The sequence below is a fragment of the Entelurus aequoreus genome, linkage group LG01 (assembly GCF_033978785.1).
Source record: "Entelurus aequoreus isolate RoL-2023_Sb linkage group LG01, RoL_Eaeq_v1.1, whole genome shotgun sequence".
Classification (NCBI taxonomy): Eukaryota; Metazoa; Chordata; class Actinopteri; order Syngnathiformes; family Syngnathidae; genus Entelurus; species Entelurus aequoreus.
In genome coordinates this window covers 62,795,357-62,814,142 of record NC_084731.1, presented here as the reverse complement: position 1 = coordinate 62,814,142, position 18,786 = coordinate 62,795,357, and the positions used below count along the sequence as shown (strand labels likewise).

Genomic DNA, 18,786 nt, shown 5'->3' with positions numbered 1-18,786 from the left:
ACTGCGTGTCTGGAGCTCCTGGGTCCCGCCGTCCATCCCTTCCGGGTGCCCGTCTTGGTTGGGGCCTGCTGGGTCTGGTCCCTGCGTCTACTGTGGTAGCTTGGTGCTGCAGGGTATTCCGAGGTGCTGCGAGTCGGCCAGTTGTTGGGGTAGCGTCTAATTCTTTTTTTTTTAAAAATAGATTTCATTATTTATTTATTCTTATTTTTTAATATATTTTATTAATATTATTATTATTATTATTATTTATTTATTTATTTAATTTATTTATTTTCCCCTACCTCAGGGGGGGACTCGGCGGTGCGGTTGCTGGTTGTTCCATCTCCATCGTTGGGGTCCCTGCGGGTGGGGTGGGTGGTTCCCGTGGCCCCGTGCTGGGTGGTCCTGTGGCGGCCGGCTTGGGTGGGGTGGCCGGGGGCTGGCCTCACCGCGCTCTCCGGGGGTGGGGGGTGGGCTCATGGGGGCCCGGTTGCCGGTGGGGCGGGGGCGGTCTTCCCGTCCGGTTGCGGGGGGCCTCCGGGCCCCTCGGGCGGGGCGTCCCGCCTTTCTGTCCGTGTGGGGTGTGGTCTCTCGCTGGCTTGGGGTCTGGCTGCCCCCTGCTTTTCTCGTGCCTTGTCCTCTGCCGGGTGCGTCTGTCTGCGGCCTGCTGCTGGCCCTTGTGGGCGGCGCAGTGGGCCAGGCTCTGGGGTTCCTGTCGCTGTCCGGCTTGGCTGCGTGGGGGCGGTGGTCCCTGGTTCCCTGGGCACCACACCTACTGTTTGTGGGATGGGCTCTCGGGGAGGCTGGGGCCGTACTCTGGCTCCCGCACACACTGGGAGTCAAATGTATTGTACATGCAAATTCACATATACTCACATACATACATACACACATACATAGGTACCTACACTCCCACATACATATACAAATACAGTACATATTTACACACTCAAAGTTCGTACATCCACACGCACACTCATTATACAAACATACTGTATACACATACTGTACATATACATTCACTGTACAAACATACATATACACATACTGTACATATACACTCACTGTACAAACACACACATACATATACTGTACATATACATTCACTGTACAAACACACATACTGTATACACATACTGTACATATACATTCACTGTACAAACACACACACATACACATTCTATACATATACATTCACTGTACAAACACACATATACACATACTGTACATATACATTCACTGTACAAGCACACATATACACATACTGTACATATACAAGTACATATTAAAGTTAAAGTACCAATGATTGTCACACACACACTAGGTGTGGTGAAATTTGTCCTCTGCATTTGACCCATCCCCTTGATCACCCCCTGAGAGGTGAGGGGAGCAGTGGGCAGCAGTGGGCAGCAGCGTAGCCGCGCCAGGGAATCATTTTTGGTGATTTAACCCCCAATTCCAACCCTTGATGCTGAGTGCCAAGCAGGGAGGTAATGGGTCCCATTTTTATAGTCTTTGGTATGACCCGGCCGGGATTTGAACTCACAACCTACCGATCTCAGGGCGGACACTCTAACCACTAGGCCACTGGGTATGCACATTTACACTCATGCACATAATCACGTTTCATCAAACATATATTAACGTCGTTGCCCTAGGGTAAACTGGATACAACACATGGCACACTGACAAAGCTTAACCTATTGTTACTATAACAATCTACAAGGTTAATGTAGGTTGCTTCTCTTTCTTCCCCTCCATTTTTATGCATTCTTTCGTATCTCTAGTTATCATTACGTATATATATTGTTGCACTTGAACAATTGTATTGTTGATAATAAAGGTAAAGTATTGGTATTGTTTATTATCAATAGCACTAATTTCTATTGGTATTCATATTGCTCATATTGCTATTACTTTTACCATCATATTTTTACATGTCGTATTTGCTGATGTTGCTCTGTTGTTGTTGTTGTTGTTGTTGTGTTTGCTGTTGTTGTTTTTGTCTCTCTGTCTAATCCCCCTCTTGTCCCCACAATTACCCCCTCTGTCTTCCTTTTTTTCTCTTTCTATCCCCTCCTGCTTCGGCCCGGCTGCACCAAATGATAATATAAATACATTTAATAAAGTCAAAATACAAATAACGCAACAAGAGAAGTATCCTACACTTCTCTTTTGTAAAGTAAATCTGAACAGCCGATATGGGCATCTACATCTACTATATGATTTGCATGAGAAGCTGGGCAGGACATTATTAAAAAAAAAAAAAAAAAAGCAAAAAATGTGATTTGCTGATCACTGCAGAACCCTGAGGAATGCACTTTAGCTAATCACGAGTCATTGTGGTGAAATCACACATGCTATTAGCTGATCATGAGTCAAAGTGGTGAAATCACACATGGTGAAATCACACATGCTATTATCTAATCACGAGTCAATGTGGTGAAATCACACTTGATATTAGCTGATCACGAGTCAATGTGGTGAAATCACACGTGCTATTAGCTAATCACGAGTCAATTTGGTGAAATCACACATGCTGTTAGCTAATCACGAGTCAATGTGGTGAACTCACACATGCTGTTAGCTAATCAAGAGTGGAATTAAAAGCAAAAAATGGTATTTGCTGATCACTGCAGAACCCTGAGGAATGGACTTTAGCTAATCACAAGTCATTGTGGTGAAATTACACATGGTGTTAGCTGATCACGAGTCAATGTGGTGAATTTACCCTTGCTGCTAGTTAATCACAAGTCAATGTGGTGAAATCACACATATTACTAGCTAATTTTGAGTCAATGTGGTGAAATCACACATGCTATTAGCTAATCACGAGTCAATGTGGTGAAATCACACATGCTATTAGCTGATCATGAGTCAATGTGGTGAAATCACACATGCTATTAGCTAATCACGAGTCAATGTGGTGAAATCACACATGCTATTAGCTAATCACGAGTTAACGTGGTGAAATCACACATGCTGTTCGCTAATCACAAGTGAAATTAAAAGCAAAAAACTTGATTTGCTGATCACTGCAGAACACTGAGGAATGGACTTTAGCTAATCACGAGTCAATGTGGTGAAATCACACATGCTATTAGCCAGAGGTGTGGACTCGAGTCACATGACTTGGACTCGAGTCAGACTCGAGTCATGAATTTGATGACTTTAGACTCGACTTGACAAAATGTAAAGAGACTTGCAACTCGACTTAGACTTTAACATCAATGACTTGTGACTTCACTTGGACTTGAGCCTTTTGACTTGACATGACTTGCTACTTTCCCCAAAACCTAAAGCTTAAAAAGTTATTTGGGAGCGCTCCGTAGCTTTCATTTTGTACATGTCTGTCTATCAGCGTGTGTGCTGCGTGTCAGCGTGTGTGCGCTCAGTACAACAGCCAATCAAATTAGATCTACATTGTTTTCATCACACAGCATTCAGCCAATCAAATTGCAGGACAACCAATGAACAAGAGTTGTCAAACAACGCGCCAGTGAGAAAGATTTATACCAAAGTTGGTTTCGTTCGGGTATAAAAACTACGACTTGGTCAACAAAAAACGAATTGCCGTATGCAAATCACGCAGTTCGAATATTACAGACGGAGAAGCAACAACTTCCAACTTCGTTCGACATTTGAAGTTGCACAAAGAAGGGTAAGTTATGAATGTAAGATAACGTTTATTGGCTAAGTAACATGACTTTTATTTGCTGTGTAGTTAAATCAGTGAGGCTGTAAACGCACTGCTAACGTCATAACCATAGACATCTTATAAGTAGACGCAGCATCGAGGGCTACTGCTTACTGGCGCAGACGAGACGCGGGGCCGCCATCTTGGAGTGGTGATCCGCTCCACTCAGTGCAATTCATTTGGCAGGAGCAATGAACTGTCAGCGCATTTAATTCATTTTACCTCACTGAATACCACTCATTTTCACGCGCTTTTTTGTCATACGTGTAGCTATGATAAAGGACACATGTTTTATTATTCATAGTTTGCTTAACAGTAATATAATATTCTTATATGCTATAAGTGACCAGACGTCCGAGATCAAAACTGGGAATATAAACCCAGAGAAGGGGGGAAAAAACGGTCAGCTATTTTTAAGTTGAAGAAACAATATGATTACGTTATATATACATGCGTATATCCGACATAAACAATGTATGAATACATTAGATATCTATATATCTTATAGACTGTATCTCTGTTGCTGCAGCAGCAGAGAGTTTATTCTGTCCTGACACTTTGTATTGATATTTTGTATTACATTCTTCCCTTAAATGATCATGTTTACAGGGATTGTTATACATGTATTTTGTATGTATTTCGCTTTGGATAAAAGCGTCTGCCAAATACTTGAACATATTGTAATGCCCCGCAGTGGAGAAGGAGTCACACAGACGAGGATGCGTTGCTCAATCGCTTTATTAACAAGCGGTAACTGGTTGTAGTTCAAAAAGTAACGCACACACATACACGAGCTGCTGTTAGCCACAACTCACGCTCACACACACTCAAGTTCTCCGCCAACTCACTCTCGCATGCGCGTTCCCCAAACCCTTAAAGACACAGTACACTAATGCAAATATCACAGATATTACACTGCCTCCCCCTTTATGAAGCCCCTCGCCCCGAGGGGTCAACAAGAAAATCCCTGAACCTCGGCGGTCTACGCCTCTGTCTTTGTGGCCGGCCCTGTTCTGACTCAGGTCCATCAACACGTGGCGCTAGCGGCTGAACAGGGACGACAATGGTGGAATATGGGGAACCTTGATCCACTAACTGTCCATTGCCATCTGGTGAGGCAGGCGCCGTCTCAAACTGAGGAACTTCTCTGCCCCTGTAGGGTGCCAAACGGTCTCTATGCAGGACAACTTTTCGGCCCTTAGGGGGCACTGCAACTCTATAGACTACTTCCCCCACCCTCTCAAGCACCCTACACGGACCGTCCCAATGACTGTCCAACTTGGGGCAACGTCCTTTTTTCCTTTTGGGTGTGTACACCCAGACCAGCTCGTCAGGCGTAAAGTCCCGGCCCTTGCTCCGCACGTCATGGTTCCTCTTTTACCTCAAACCAGCCTTCCCCAACTGGTCTCGTGCGAAGGAATGTGCCGCTTCCATCCGATCCTGCAACTTCCGCGCGTACTCCAGTCCCGGCCGATCCTCGGTACTGCCTGGTGGTCTCCCAAACGCCAACTCAGCAGGTGTCCGGATCTCCCGACCCAACATCAGTAGGGCAGGGGTGCAGCTTGTGGAACTTTGAACCGCGGAACGGTATGCCATCAGCACTAGTGGAATATGCCAGTCCCAGTCATGCTGATGGTTGGCGGTGAGGATGGCTAGCTGCTGCTGCATGGTGCGGTTAAACCGCTCCACTAGTCCATCACTTTGCGGATGCAAGGGAGTCGTGCGTGTCTTTTGCATGTCCAGTCTTTCACACAGGGCAGCAAAAACCCTGGATTCAAAATTCCTGCCCTGGTCGCTGTGGAGGATATCTGCCGTTCCAAAGCGACTGAACATGCCCTCCAGTAAGGCATCAGCCACTGTCTCCGCTTCTTGGTTCGGCAGTGCGTACGCCTCCGGCCACTTAGTAAAATAATCCATTGCGCACAGCACATACTTGTTTCCTCTGTCTGTTACGGGAAAAGGGCCCATAATGTCCACAGCTACTCTCTCCATGGGTGCTCCAACCCCTTGCTGGTCCTGGGGTCCCTTGTAGGCTGCGCACTCATCACAGCGCCGACAGAAGTCCTCCACGTCCCGCCGGTGCTGACCCCAGTAGAACCCTTGGCGCAACCGACGGAGCGTCTTTGTGCTGCCAAAATGCCCTGAGCCCGTGCCCCCATGACACGCCTTCAGCACTGCGTCCCTCAAAGTCTTCGGTACCACCACCTGCCATCTCTCCTCCCCGGTGGCCGGCTCCTTCCACGCACGCTGCAGTACGTCGTCCCTGATGCGCAGCACAGCAAACTTACTCCACAGGCCCTTGGTGCCGACTGACAGCCCCAACACGCCATCCCAGGGTGGTCTCCTACCACTCTGGACCCATTGCCGCACTGGTTTGAGATCGCTGTCTTCCCCTTGCCTGGCCGCCCATTCTGCAGCGTCCACAGTCTCCAAGGTGCAGCATGAAGGCCCGTCAGCGGTCTCATCTCCGCGCAGCTCCTTCTCTCTGATGTCTCGCCGGTCACAGTAGCTACAGCCATCAATAGCACACGGCCGCCGAGAGAGAGCGTCTGCATTGGCGTGCTGCGCCCCAGCACGATGACACACACTAAAGTGGAAAGACTGCAGCTCCTCCAGCCATCGCGCCACCTGACCCTCTGGTTCACGAAACGACACCAGCCATTGAAGTGCTGCATGGTCTGTTCTGATGGTGAAGGACACGCCACACAAGTAGTACTTGAAATGGCGTACAGCCAACACAACAGCTAACAGTTCACGTCTGGTCACACACTACCGCCGCTCACTCTTGTTGAAGGTGCGGCTGAAGTAAGCCACCACCCGTTCACCTTCTGGGCCCACCTGCGACAGCACCGCGCCCATTCCAACATTACTGGCGTCCGTATCCAACACAAAAGGTTTAGCTGGGTCTGGAGTAGTGAGGACAGGAGCATTTATGAGGGCCTTCTTGAGGCCAGAAAATGCCTCGTGACAGTCGCCAGTCCCAGGTTGTCGGACTGGCGACTGGCGACTGATCGTTCAGAAGGAGGCTAAACAACGGTGCGCCACTGCATGAAAATCCCTTTACAAAACGCCGATAATGAGGCAAGTCCCAAGAAGCTTTTTAGCTGCTTTTGGTCCTTCGGAATTGGCCAGTCTCTGATAGCGCTGATCTTCTCCTCCAGCGTGGTGATGCCGCTCCCGTCCACCTTGTGGCCCAGAAACTCCACCTCACGCCGCAGGAAATGGCACTTCTCCAGGTGGAGTTTCAGTCCAGCTGCCGCAATCCTTTCCAGTACCAGCCTCAAGGAATCAAGGGCTGACTGAAAGGACCGTCCATGGACGAGGACATCGTCCAAGTAGACCAAGCACTCTTGCCTGGGGATGTTAGCGAGCACTGTGTCCATCAGTCGCTCAAATGTCCCTGGTGCGTTGCAGAGCCCAAAGCTCATGACCTTGAATTGCCAGTGGCCCCTGGTGGTGCAGAACGCTGTCTTCTGTCGTGACTCAGGGGTGAGTGGGACCTGCCAGTATCCACTGCGCAGGTCGAGCGACGAGAACCACGGGGACCCCGAGACCAGGTCCAACGTCTCATCGACCCGCGGGAGTGGGTAACAATCCTTTTTTGTCACTTTATTCAGCGGCCTGTAATCAACACAGAACCGCGGTCTTGTGCTGTTCTTCCTGGGAACTATGACCACGGCAGACGCCCACGGACTGTCAGAGGGTTCTATGATTCCCGCCTCGAGCATGGCGTGGACCTCTCTATCAGCCGCCTCCTGCCGGATCATGGGAAGGCGACGGGGGCGCACCTTGACTGGCCGCGCATCCCCAGTGTCGATGTGGTGTTCAACCAGATGGGTGAGACCCACCTCATTTTCATTGAGGGCGAAAATGTCCTTAAAGTCCCACAATACGTGCCACAGCCGCTCGCGCTGCTCCCCTTCGAGGCTGACGCAGTTCTTTTCCCAGATGGAGCGGACCGCTACTGTCCGGTCCTCATTTTGCCGTTGTTGGTTTAGCGCTACTGTTGTGGACGGCCCGGATGACGTCGCCCCCCACTTTGGACTTGATTCTTCAGGGCGAGCGGACTCTGCCCCCATTACCGGTGGCTGCTGCGTGGTGGATGGTGTCCTCTTGGCTGCGAGCTCCCTGATTGCCTCATCCCTCTCTATGGGGGGCCTGACAGCCTCTTCCCAGGTTGTCGGACTGGCGACTGCGGTATTGACGGACACAGCCACAGTCCGTTCAGTGGGAGCGGTCAGCTTTACTCGCTGGCCACTCGGCAAAACGAACACCGCAGACCCCAGGTCTATTACACATCTTGTGGCTTTCAAAAAGTCTCGACCAAGTATACATGGGTCGCTCACATCCGCCACCCAAGCGGAAAATGTCGCTGACAAGCCTCCGATTACGAACATAAACGTCGCTCTGCCTTTCATCTGGGCTATTTCCCCTGTCACTGTCTTTAATCTGGTGAGACTTGGTTCTAAAACGGTTCCAGCTGGAACAACGTCCGGTCTCACAATCGTGGCTGAAGATCCAGTATCCACCAGGGCTGTGCAGGCCACGCCCCCAATCTGCACGAAAACATGACATGGGTCCCCCACTTCTGTCCAGCCCACAGTCACAACAGTCTCGTCACTCAAGGGCTTGTGCTCCCGGTAACTGGCTAAAGGGGTCCGTGTCGTCCGGGCTACACAGACCCTCTCCCGTTTCCCTGCTGGTCCTTCCTATTTGGACAGCGCCGCAGCAGGTGGCCAAGTTGTCCACACCCCCAGCAGACAGCAGTGCACGCTCGTCTGTCCTTCTTTTCCTCATACTGTGTTGGGCGGGTCTGCAGCACACATACAAGTTCCTCCACCCACGCCGGTCTTTGTTCAGCTTCCTGCGTAAACGATGCAGCCGGAACTGGGCGGGAAAATGTCTCAAGTGCTGCCCCAGTGGCGATCTCTCTCTCCATAGCAAGTTCGAGTGCATCTGCCAGGGCTGTGGGGTGGGCGAGCTGGACGCGCAAGCGCAGTTCATCCGGTTTAAGTGCTTGGATGAATTGATCACGTATCAGTTCGTTTTGGATTGCGTTCGGCATTCCGATATACGCACGCCGACCCAGCCTCTCGATCCCATGAGCAAGGCACCGAAGCGACTCACCCGGTAGTCTGACACGTTGCTTAAACTCACAGCGTAAAGAGTCCCTCAAGTCAAACTCTCCAAAACGCCTTTGCAGTGCAGCAAGCAGCGCACTGTAATGAAGTCTCTCTTCCGGGTTCAGCAGGAGCAAACAGGACGCAGCTTCTTCCGTCAGTGACAAAGCCAACTGTATTGCCCTCATCTCCTCAGTCCAGCCTGCTTTATTAGCCACAAGCTCAAACTGAATTTTATAAGCTTCCCAGCTTCCTTTCCCGGAAAACTTCAGCCTCCTCAATGCTTCCCACACAAACTCATGGCCGCCGCCATGTTTGTTTACATTCGGCGGCGGCGGCACATGCGCTCCTGCGTCATGACGCCACTCTGTCATGGCGGTACTGTTGTCCATGTGGCGCGAAACGCTGGCTTCATGGCGTCCGTGCTCGACGCAAACTGCGTCCGGCATGTCAATCGCACACTCTCCAGTTCCTCTCTCTACCTTCACTCGAGCGCTGCGGTCGGCGAACATCCTCGCTCCACAATGCGGGCGGCAGCGGGTTGAATTCGAAGCACTTCTGACACCAATGTAATGCCCCGCAGTGGAGAAGAAGTCACACAGACGAGGATGCGCTGCTCAATCGCTTTATTAACAAGCGGTAACTGGTTGTAGTTCAAAAAGTAACGCACACACATACACGAGCTGCTGTTAGCCACAACTCACGCTCACACACACTCAAGTTCTCCGCCAACTCACTCGCGCATGCGCGTTCCCCAAACCCTTAAAGACACAGTACTCTAATGCAAATATCACAGATATTACAATATATAAACACCTAAAAGTCTTTATATCAGCTAAAACCACCAATCTGTTTCACTGGATTCAGAATAAAACCAAATGCTGTCTTACCCAACAATGTTAGTATTTGAATATTGTTACTTGAAGACTTATTCCTGGTTACAATTATACTGTTAAGAAAGTATTGTCTTATATTTTGCCTAAAATGAGAATGCACCATAATCAGTGGCGGCTGGTGAATTTTGTTTTAGGTTGGGCTGAAAGTTTGTAAACTAAACCCCTGTAGGGGCGTCATCCTCCCCCAGAAGATTTATTTGTTTCAACAGTCTGCTCATTTGAGCAGGAAAACGCTGAACACCATCTTTGTTTTCTACCTGTCAACTGTCAGTTTAAGCTGCTCGCCAGCTCCTCATCACCACTTCAAGATGCAAATTGCTCGCGTCACAGCAACCAGTACTGCGTCTACTTATAAGATGTCTATGGTTATAACGTCATTGCAAACACGGCAATATGTTGCGTCCAATGCAGTTTGCTACCTTATTCATACTTTTTATCAAGTGATTTTTTTAAGCAGGGTTGCATGAGGTACCTACACATAACGTTACGTTAGTCAATGTATCACACACAGTAACATAACGTTAGACGGCGGTCAGCAGCACCGCATATTTTAGCCACCTACAAAAAGACAAACAGTCAAATAAAGGTCAGTTAAAATGTATACTATATTAAGAATATGTGTACATATTGCATAGGGCCCTGACATCTAAAAAGTACAACTCTGTTCATTGTTGGGAATGAATCAGGTGTTCATGTATTTGTTATGTTTTTCATGTGTACGCACACATAAACACACATACAGTATGAGATGAGATCAATGAGATAAGGTAAGAACAGAATAGAAACTGCTGTGGAACTAGTTACAATGCAACATGCCATGGAAATACAATGTTAACACTTTTGTACAAATAAGTACAGTTGCACTTGTTTTTGCAAATGTGTTTATTCTGTAAAGGAATGAGTTAAATGTTTAAAATTGTTTAAACTATTAAAATGACTGGTTAATAGTGCTATTATGAATTGCAATGTCAGTACTATTTTTTTTCTTGCTATTTCAAATGCACTTGTTTTAATAAATAAATACAGCGTTTTAAAAGCATACACAATCTGTGTAAAAATATTAGTCTGTGGTTAAAAGGACTTGAAAGGACTCGAAACTCAAAATGCAGGACTTGTGACTTGACTTGAGACTTTCCAGTCCTGACTTTGGACTTGACTCGGGACTTGCCTGTCTTGACTCGGGACTTGACTCGAGACTTGAGGGCAAAGACTTGAGACTTACTTGTGACTTGCAAAGCAATGACTTGGTCCCACCTCTGCTATTAGCTAATCACGAGTCAATGTGGTGAAATCACACTTGCTATTATCTGATCACGAATCAATGTGGTGAAATCACAAATGCTATTAGCTGATCACGAGTCAATGTGGTGAAATCACACATGCAACTAGCTAATCACGAGTCAATGTGGTGAAATCACACTTGCTATTAGCTGATCACGAATCAATGTGGTGAAATCACAAATGCTATTAGCTGATCACGAATCAATGTGGTGAAATCACACATTCTATTAGCTGATCACGAGTCAATGTGGTGAAATCACACATTCTATTAGCTAATCACGAGTCAATGTGGTGAAATCACACATGCTATTAGCAATCACGAGTCAATGAGGTGAAATAACACATGCTATTAGCTAATCACGAGTCAATGTGGTGAAATCACACATTCTATTAGCTAATCACGAGTCAATGTGGTGAAATCACACATGCTATTAGCTAATCACGAGTCAATGAGGTGAAATAACACATGCTATTAGCTAATCACGAGTCAATGTGGTGAAATCACACATGCTATTAACTAATCACGAGTCAATGTGGTGAAATCACACATGCTATTAGCTAATTACGAGTCAATGTGGTGAAATCACACATGGTGAAATCACACATGCTATTAGCTAATCACGAGTCAGTGTGGTGAAATCACACATGCTATTAGCTAATCACGAGTCAATGTGTTGAAATCACACATGCTGTTAGCTAATCACAAGTCAATGTGGTGAAATCACACATGGTGAAATCACACATGCTATTAGCTAATCACGAGTCCCATCCATCCATTTTCTACCGCTTGTCCCTTTTGGGGTCGCGGGGGGTGCCGGAGCCTATCTCACGAGTCAATGTGGTGAAATCCCACATGCTATTAACTAATCACGAGTCATTGTGGTGAAATCTTACATGGTGTTAGCTGATCATGAGTCAATGTGGTGAAATCACACGTGTTATTAGCTGATCACGAGTCAATGTGGTGCAATCACATGTGCTATTAGCTAATCACGAGTCAATGTGTTGAAATCACACATGCTGTTAGCTAATCATGAGTGGAATTAAAAGCAAGAAATTGTATTTGCTGATCACTGCAGAACCCTGAGGAATGGTCTTTAGCTAATCACGAGTCATTGTGGTGAAATCACACATGCTATTAGCCAGAGGTGGGACCAAGTCATTGCTTTGCAAGTCACAAGTAAGTCTCAAGTCTTTGCCCTCAAGTCTCGAGTCAAGTCCCGAGTCAAGACAGGCAAGTCCCGAGTCAAGTCCAAAGTCAAGACTGGAAAGTCTCAAGTCAAGTCACAAGTCCTGCATTTTGAGTTTCGAGTCCTTTCAAGTCCTTTTAACCACAGACTAATATTTTTACACAGATTGTGTATGCTTTTAAACCGCTGTATTTATTTATTAAAACAAGTGCATTTGAAATAGCAGGAAAAAAAATAGTACTGACATTGCAATTCATAATAGCACTATTAACCAGTCATTTTAATAGTTTAAACAATTTTAAACATTTAACTCATTCCTTTACAGAATAAACACATTTGCAAAAACAAGTGCAACTGTACTTATTTGTACAAAAGTGTTAACATTGTATTTCCATGGCATATTGCATTGTAACTAGTTCCACAGCAGTTTCTATTCTGTTCTTACCTTATCTCACTGATCTCATCTCATACTGTATGTGTGTTTATGTGTGCGTACACATGAAAAACATAACAAATACATGAACATAACAATGAACAGAGTTGTACTTTTTAGATGTCAGGGCCCTATGCAATATGTACACATATTCTTAATATAGTATACATTTCAACTGACCTTTATTTGACTATGTTTGTCTTTTTGTAGGTGGCTAAAATACGCGGTGCTGCTGACCGCCGTCTAACGTTATGTTACTGTGTGTGATACATTGACTAACGTGACGTTATTTGTAGGTACCTCATGCAAACCTGCTTAAAAAAATCACTTGACAAAAAGTATGAATAAGGTAGCAAACTGCAGTGGACGCAACATATTGCTGTGTTTGAAATGATGTTATAACCATAGACATCTTTTAAGTAGACGCAGTATTGGTTGCTGTGACGCGAGCAAATTGCATCTTGAAGTGGTGATGAGGAGCCGGCGAGCAGCCTAAACTGACAGTTGACAGGTAGAAAACAAAGATTCCGGGCTGGTGTTCAGCGTTTTCCTGCTCAAATGAGCGGACTGTTGAAAATAGGAATCGGGGGATTACTTTTCACAAGTAAGATTTAACATTAATGTACTATTGGTTGAATTTTATGAAAATAACATTACCACAGAGTTCAGAAGGAGCAAAGATCTTCAATATTTGTATGTGAAAATCACAAATAAATATTCTGGGGGAGGATGACCCCCCTACAGGGGTTTGGTTTACAAACTTTCAGCCCCACCTAAAACAAAATTCACCAGCCACCACTGATTATGATGCATTCTCATTTTAGGCTAAATATAAGACAATACTTTCTTAACAGTATAATTGTAACCAGGAATAAGTCTTCAAGTAACAATATTCAAATACTAACATTGTTGGGTAAGACAGCATTTGGTTTTATTCTGAATCCAGTGAAACAGATTGGTGGTTTTAGCTGATATAAAGACTTTCAGGTGTTTGTATATGTTTAAGTATTTGGCAGACGCTTTTATCCAAAGCGACATACATAAAAAATACATATATAACAATCACTGTAAACATGATCATTTAAGGGAAGAATGTAATACAAAATATCAATACAAAGTGTCAAGACAGAATAAACTCTCTGCTGCTGCAGCAACAGAGATACGGTCTATAAGATATATAGATATCTAATGTATTCATACATTGTTTATGTAGGATATACGCATGTATATATAACGTAATCATATTGTTTCTTCAATTTAAAAATAGCTGACCGTTTTTTCCCCCTTCTCTGGGCTTATATTCCCAGTTTTGATCTCGGAAAGTCTGGTCACTTATAGCATATAAGAATATTATATTACTGTTAAGCAAACTATGAATAATAAAACATGTGTCCGTTATCATAGCTACACGTATGACGAAAAAGCGCGTGAAAATGAGTGTTATTCAGTGAGGTAAAATGAATTAAATGCGCTGACAGTTCATTGCTCCTGCCAAATGAATTGCACTGAGTGGAGCAGATCACCACTCCAAGATGGCGGCCCCGCGTCTCGTCTGCGCCAGTAAGCAGTAGCGTTCGATGCTGCGTCTACTTATAAGATGTCTATGGTTATGACGTTAGCAGTGACTTTACAGCCTCACTGATTTAACTACACAGCAAACAAAAGTCATGTTACTTAGCCAATAAACGTTATCTTACATTCATAACTTACCCTTCTTTGTGCAAATTCAAATGTCGAACGAAGTTGGAAGTTGTTGCGTCTCCGTCTGTAATATTCGAACTGCGTGATTTGCCTACGGCAATTCGTTTTTTGTTGACCAAGTCGTAGTTTTTATACCCGAACGAAACCAACTTTGGTATAAATCTTTCTCACTGGCGCGTTGTTTGACAACTCTTGTTCATTGGTTGTCCTGCAATTTGATTGGCTGAATGCTGTGTGATGAAAACAATGTAGATCTAATTTGATTGGCTGTTGTACTGAGCGCACACACGCTGACACGCAGCACACACGCTGATAGACAGACATGTACAAAATGAAAGCTACGGAGCGCTCCCAAATAACTTTTTAAACTTTAGGTTTTGGAGAAAGTAGCAAGTCATGTCAAGTCAAAAGGCTCAAGTCCAAGTGAAGTCACAAGTCATTGATGTTAAAGTCTAAGTCGAGTTGCAAGTCTCTTTACATTTTGTCAAGTCGAGTCTAAAGTCATCAAATTCATGACTCGAGTCTGACTCGAGTCCAAGTCATGTGACTCGAGTCCACACCTCTGCTATTAGCTGATCACGAGTCAATGTGTTGAAATCACACATGCTGTTAGCTAATCACGAGTGGAATTAAAAGCAAGAAATTGTATTTGCTGATCACTGCAGAACCCTGAGGAATGGACTTTAGCTAATCACGAGTCATTGTGGTGAAATCACACATGCTGTTAGCTACTCACGAGTGGAATTAAAAGCAAGGACTGAGATTTGCTGATCACTACAGAACCCTGAGGAATGGACTTAGGAAGCAGACTAGTCGGGTCTGAAAAATACTTCCTCATTTGTCCCCCTGCAGACCCTGGATGGGTGTCGACTAACTTGGGCATCTTGACCTGCATCGAGTGTTCGGGGGTCCACAGAGAGATGGGCGTCCACGTCTCTAGGATTCAGTCTCTCAGTCTGGACAGTCTGGGCACCTCCGACCTGCTGGTACGTCCTTTTCCAGGCGGAAAGATTCATATGGTCCCATTCCTGGGTGGGTCTCACATGAGAGGAAGAGGGGGGGGGTCATTATTTTGCAATGCAGTCTGCTGAAAATGATGGAAAGCGCCACTGGACATAGCAACTGACGCTGTGGTCAAAGTTGGAATTGTGATTCTGAAATCTCTCCCTCAGTTGGCCAGAAACGTTGGGAACTCCGGTTTCAACGAAATACTGGAGGCAAACCTGCTGAGTCCATCAATGAAGCCCTCGCAACACAGCCACATGTAAGACGCACACACGTATACATACAGTCTTATATCAGTATTACACAGCCACATGTAAGACACACACACGTATACATACAGTCTTATATCAGTACTACACAGCCACATGTAAGACACACGTATACATACAGTGGTATATCAGTACTACACAGCCACATGTAAGACACACACACGTATACTTACAGTCGTATATAAGTATTACACAGCCACATGTAAGACAAACACACGTATGCATACAGTCCTATATCAGTACTACACAGCCACATGTAAGACACACACACGTTTACATACAGTAGTATATCAGTACTACACAGCCACATGTAAGACACACACACGTATACATACAGTCCTATATCAGTACTACACAGCCACATGTAAGACACACACACGTATACTTACAGTCGTATATAAGTATTACACAGCCACATGTAAGACAAACACACGTATGCATACAGTCCTATATCAGTACTACACAGCCACATGTAAGACACACACACGTACACATACAGTGGTATATCAGTACTACACAGCCACATGTAAGACGCACACACGTATACGTACAGTCATATATTAGTACTACACAGCCACATGTAAGACGCACACACGTATACATACAGTCATATATCAGTACTACACAGCCACAAGTAAGACGCACACACGTATACGTACAGTCGTATATTAATACTACACAGCCACATGTAAGACACACGTATACATACAGTGGTATATCAGTACTACACAGCCACATGTAAGACACACACACACGTATACATACAGTCCTATATCAGTACTACACAGCCACATGTAAGACACACACACATATACATACAGTCGTATATAAGTATTACACAGCCACATGTAAGACAAACACACGTATACATCCACTCCTTTATCAGTACTACACAGCCACATGTAAGACACACACACATATACATACAGTGGTATATCAGTACTACACAGCCACATGTAAGACGCACACACGTATACATACAGTCGTATATCAATACTACACAGCCACATGTAAGACGCACACACGTATACATACAGTCGTATATCAGTACTACACAGTCACATGTAAGACGCACACACGTATACATACAGTCGTATATCAGTACTACACAGTCACATGTAAGACGCACACATGTATACATACAGTCGTATATCAGTACTACACAGTCACATGTAAGACGCACACATGTATACATACAGTCGTATATCAATACTACACAGCCACATGTAAGACGCACACGCGTATACATACAGTCGTATATCAATACTACACAGCCACATGTAAGATGCACACACGTGTACATACAGTGGTATATCAGTACACATGTAAGACGTATATGTGTATACACACAGTGGTATATGAGTACTACACAACCACATGTAAGACGCACACAGGTATACATACAGTCATATATCAGTACTGCACAGCCACATGTAAGACACACACACGTATACATACAGTCGTATATGAATACTACACAGCCACATGTAAGACGCACACACGTGTACATACAGTGGTATATCAGTACACATGTAAGACGTATATGTGTATACACACAGTGGTATATGAGTACTACACAGCCACATGTAAGACGCACACACATATACATACAGTCGTATATCAGTACTACACAGTCAATCAATCAATCAATCAATGTTTATTTATATAGCCCTAAATCACAAGTCACATGTAAGACGCACACACGTATACATACAGTGGTATATCAATACTACACAGCCACATGTAAGACGCACACACGTATACATATAGTCGTATATCAGTAGTACACAGCCACATGTGAGACGCACACATGTATACAGACAGTCGTATATCAGTACTACACTGTCACATGTAAGACGCACACACGTATATATACAGTCGTATATCAATACTGCACAGCCACGTGTAAGACACACACATATATATAAAGTCTTATATCAATACTACACAGCCACATGTAAGACACACACACGTATACATACAGTCGTATATCAGTACACATGTAAGATGTATACGTGTATACACACAGTGGTATATGAGTACCACACAGCAGCATGTAAGACACACACACACACACATATACATACAGTCGTAAATCAATATTACACAGCCACATGTAAGACACACACGTATACATACAGTGGTATATCAGTACTACACAGCCACATGTAAGATGCACACACGTATACATATAGTCGTATATCAATATTACACAGCCACATGTAAGACACACACACGTATACATACAGTCTTATATCAATACTACACAGCCACATGTAAGACACACACACACATATATATATACAGCCTTATATCAATACTACACAGCCACATGTAAGACACACACACGTATACATAGAGTCTTATATCAATACTACACAGCCACATGTAAGACACACACACGTATACATACAGTCGTATATCAGTACACATGTAAGATGTATACGTGTATACACACAGTGGTATATGAGTAGTACACAGCCGCATGTAAGACACACACACATATACATACAGTCGGATATCAATATTACACAGACACATGTAAGACACACGTATACATACAGTGGTATATCAGTACTACACAGCCACATATAAGACGCACACACGTATACATACGGTCGTATATCAATTTTACACAGCCACATGTAAGACGCACACATGTATACATACAGTCGTATATCAGTACTACATAGTCACATGTAAGACGCACACATGTATACATACAGTCGTATATCAGTACTACACAGTCACATGTAAGACGCACACACGTATACATACAGTTGTATATCAGTACTACACAGCCACATGTAAGACGCACACACGTATACATACAGTTGTATATCAGTACTACACAGCCACATGTAAGACATATACTGTATGTGTATACACACAGTGGTATATGAGTACTACATGTACTATGGTGTGTGTACAGGACGGAGCGTAAAGACTTCATTCAGTCTAAGTACCAGGAAGTTCACTTTGTGAGGCGGAGTCACAGCTCCTCCACGGCACTGACAATCCTGCAAGAGGCGACCAAGTCCTGTGACATCTACCGCCTGATCCAAGTCTACGCCCAGCGCACTGAGCTCAGCCACCCCCTGCTGTCTCACATACAAGTATGCTATCTCACATACTGTCTCACATACAAGTATGCTGTCTCACATACAAGCATGCTGTCTCACATACAAGTATGCTGTCTCACATACTGTCTCACA

General features: G+C 44.8%; 1 protein-coding gene across 2 annotated transcripts in view; it reads left to right on the top strand.

Moving 5' to 3' along the window:
• The window catches only part of unm_sa1614 (un-named sa1614), a 74,959-nt gene that overhangs the window by 33,761 nt on the left and 22,412 nt on the right, over positions 1-18,786 (top strand). For both annotated transcript variants that reach the window (XM_062055953.1, XM_062055943.1), the window contains exons 15-17: positions 15,150-15,283; positions 15,470-15,561; positions 18,504-18,687. In XM_062055953.1, the coding sequence (XP_061911937.1) occupies positions 15,150-15,283; positions 15,470-15,561; positions 18,504-18,687 (410 nt within the window). The remainder of the gene's footprint in view (positions 1-15,149; positions 15,284-15,469; positions 15,562-18,503; positions 18,688-18,786) is intronic.